Below are 222 nucleotides of genomic sequence, written 5' to 3'. Positions count from 1 at the left end.
TTTGTGATGTACTCTGGGCTCCCATTTAGTCAAGAAAGAAGAGGAGGGGCTTAGCCTTTAACGATAAAGGCATTTAATGAAAAAAAAAACAAAACACATTTTTACTTTATATAGAAGGGTTATCTACTCTTCTATATAAAGTTAGAATTGTAGCAATAGGTACGCATATGTGACTGAAGGTGTTTTGATATTTTACTATTACCTTGACAGCCTCCTCAGCTG

The 222-nt window shown here is 34.7% G+C and overlaps 1 protein-coding gene across 1 annotated transcript in view; it reads right to left on the bottom strand.

Annotated features, from left to right (window-relative positions):
• The window catches only part of MRPL10 (mitochondrial ribosomal protein L10), a gene marked incomplete in the record, with an annotated part of 11977 nt that overhangs the window by 7124 nt on the left and 4631 nt on the right, over window positions 1-222 (bottom strand). The window contains 1 exon segment of the mRNA XM_072414892.1: window positions 203-222. Within this exon segment, the coding sequence (XP_072270993.1) occupies window positions 203-222 (20 nt within the window).

The sequence above is a fragment of the Pyxicephalus adspersus genome, chromosome 6 (assembly GCF_032062135.1).
Source record: "Pyxicephalus adspersus chromosome 6, UCB_Pads_2.0, whole genome shotgun sequence".
Classification (NCBI taxonomy): domain Eukaryota; kingdom Metazoa; phylum Chordata; class Amphibia; order Anura; family Pyxicephalidae; genus Pyxicephalus; species Pyxicephalus adspersus.
The sequence above is the reverse complement of the archived record's forward strand: the minus strand, read 5'-3'. Positions and strand labels throughout refer to the sequence as shown.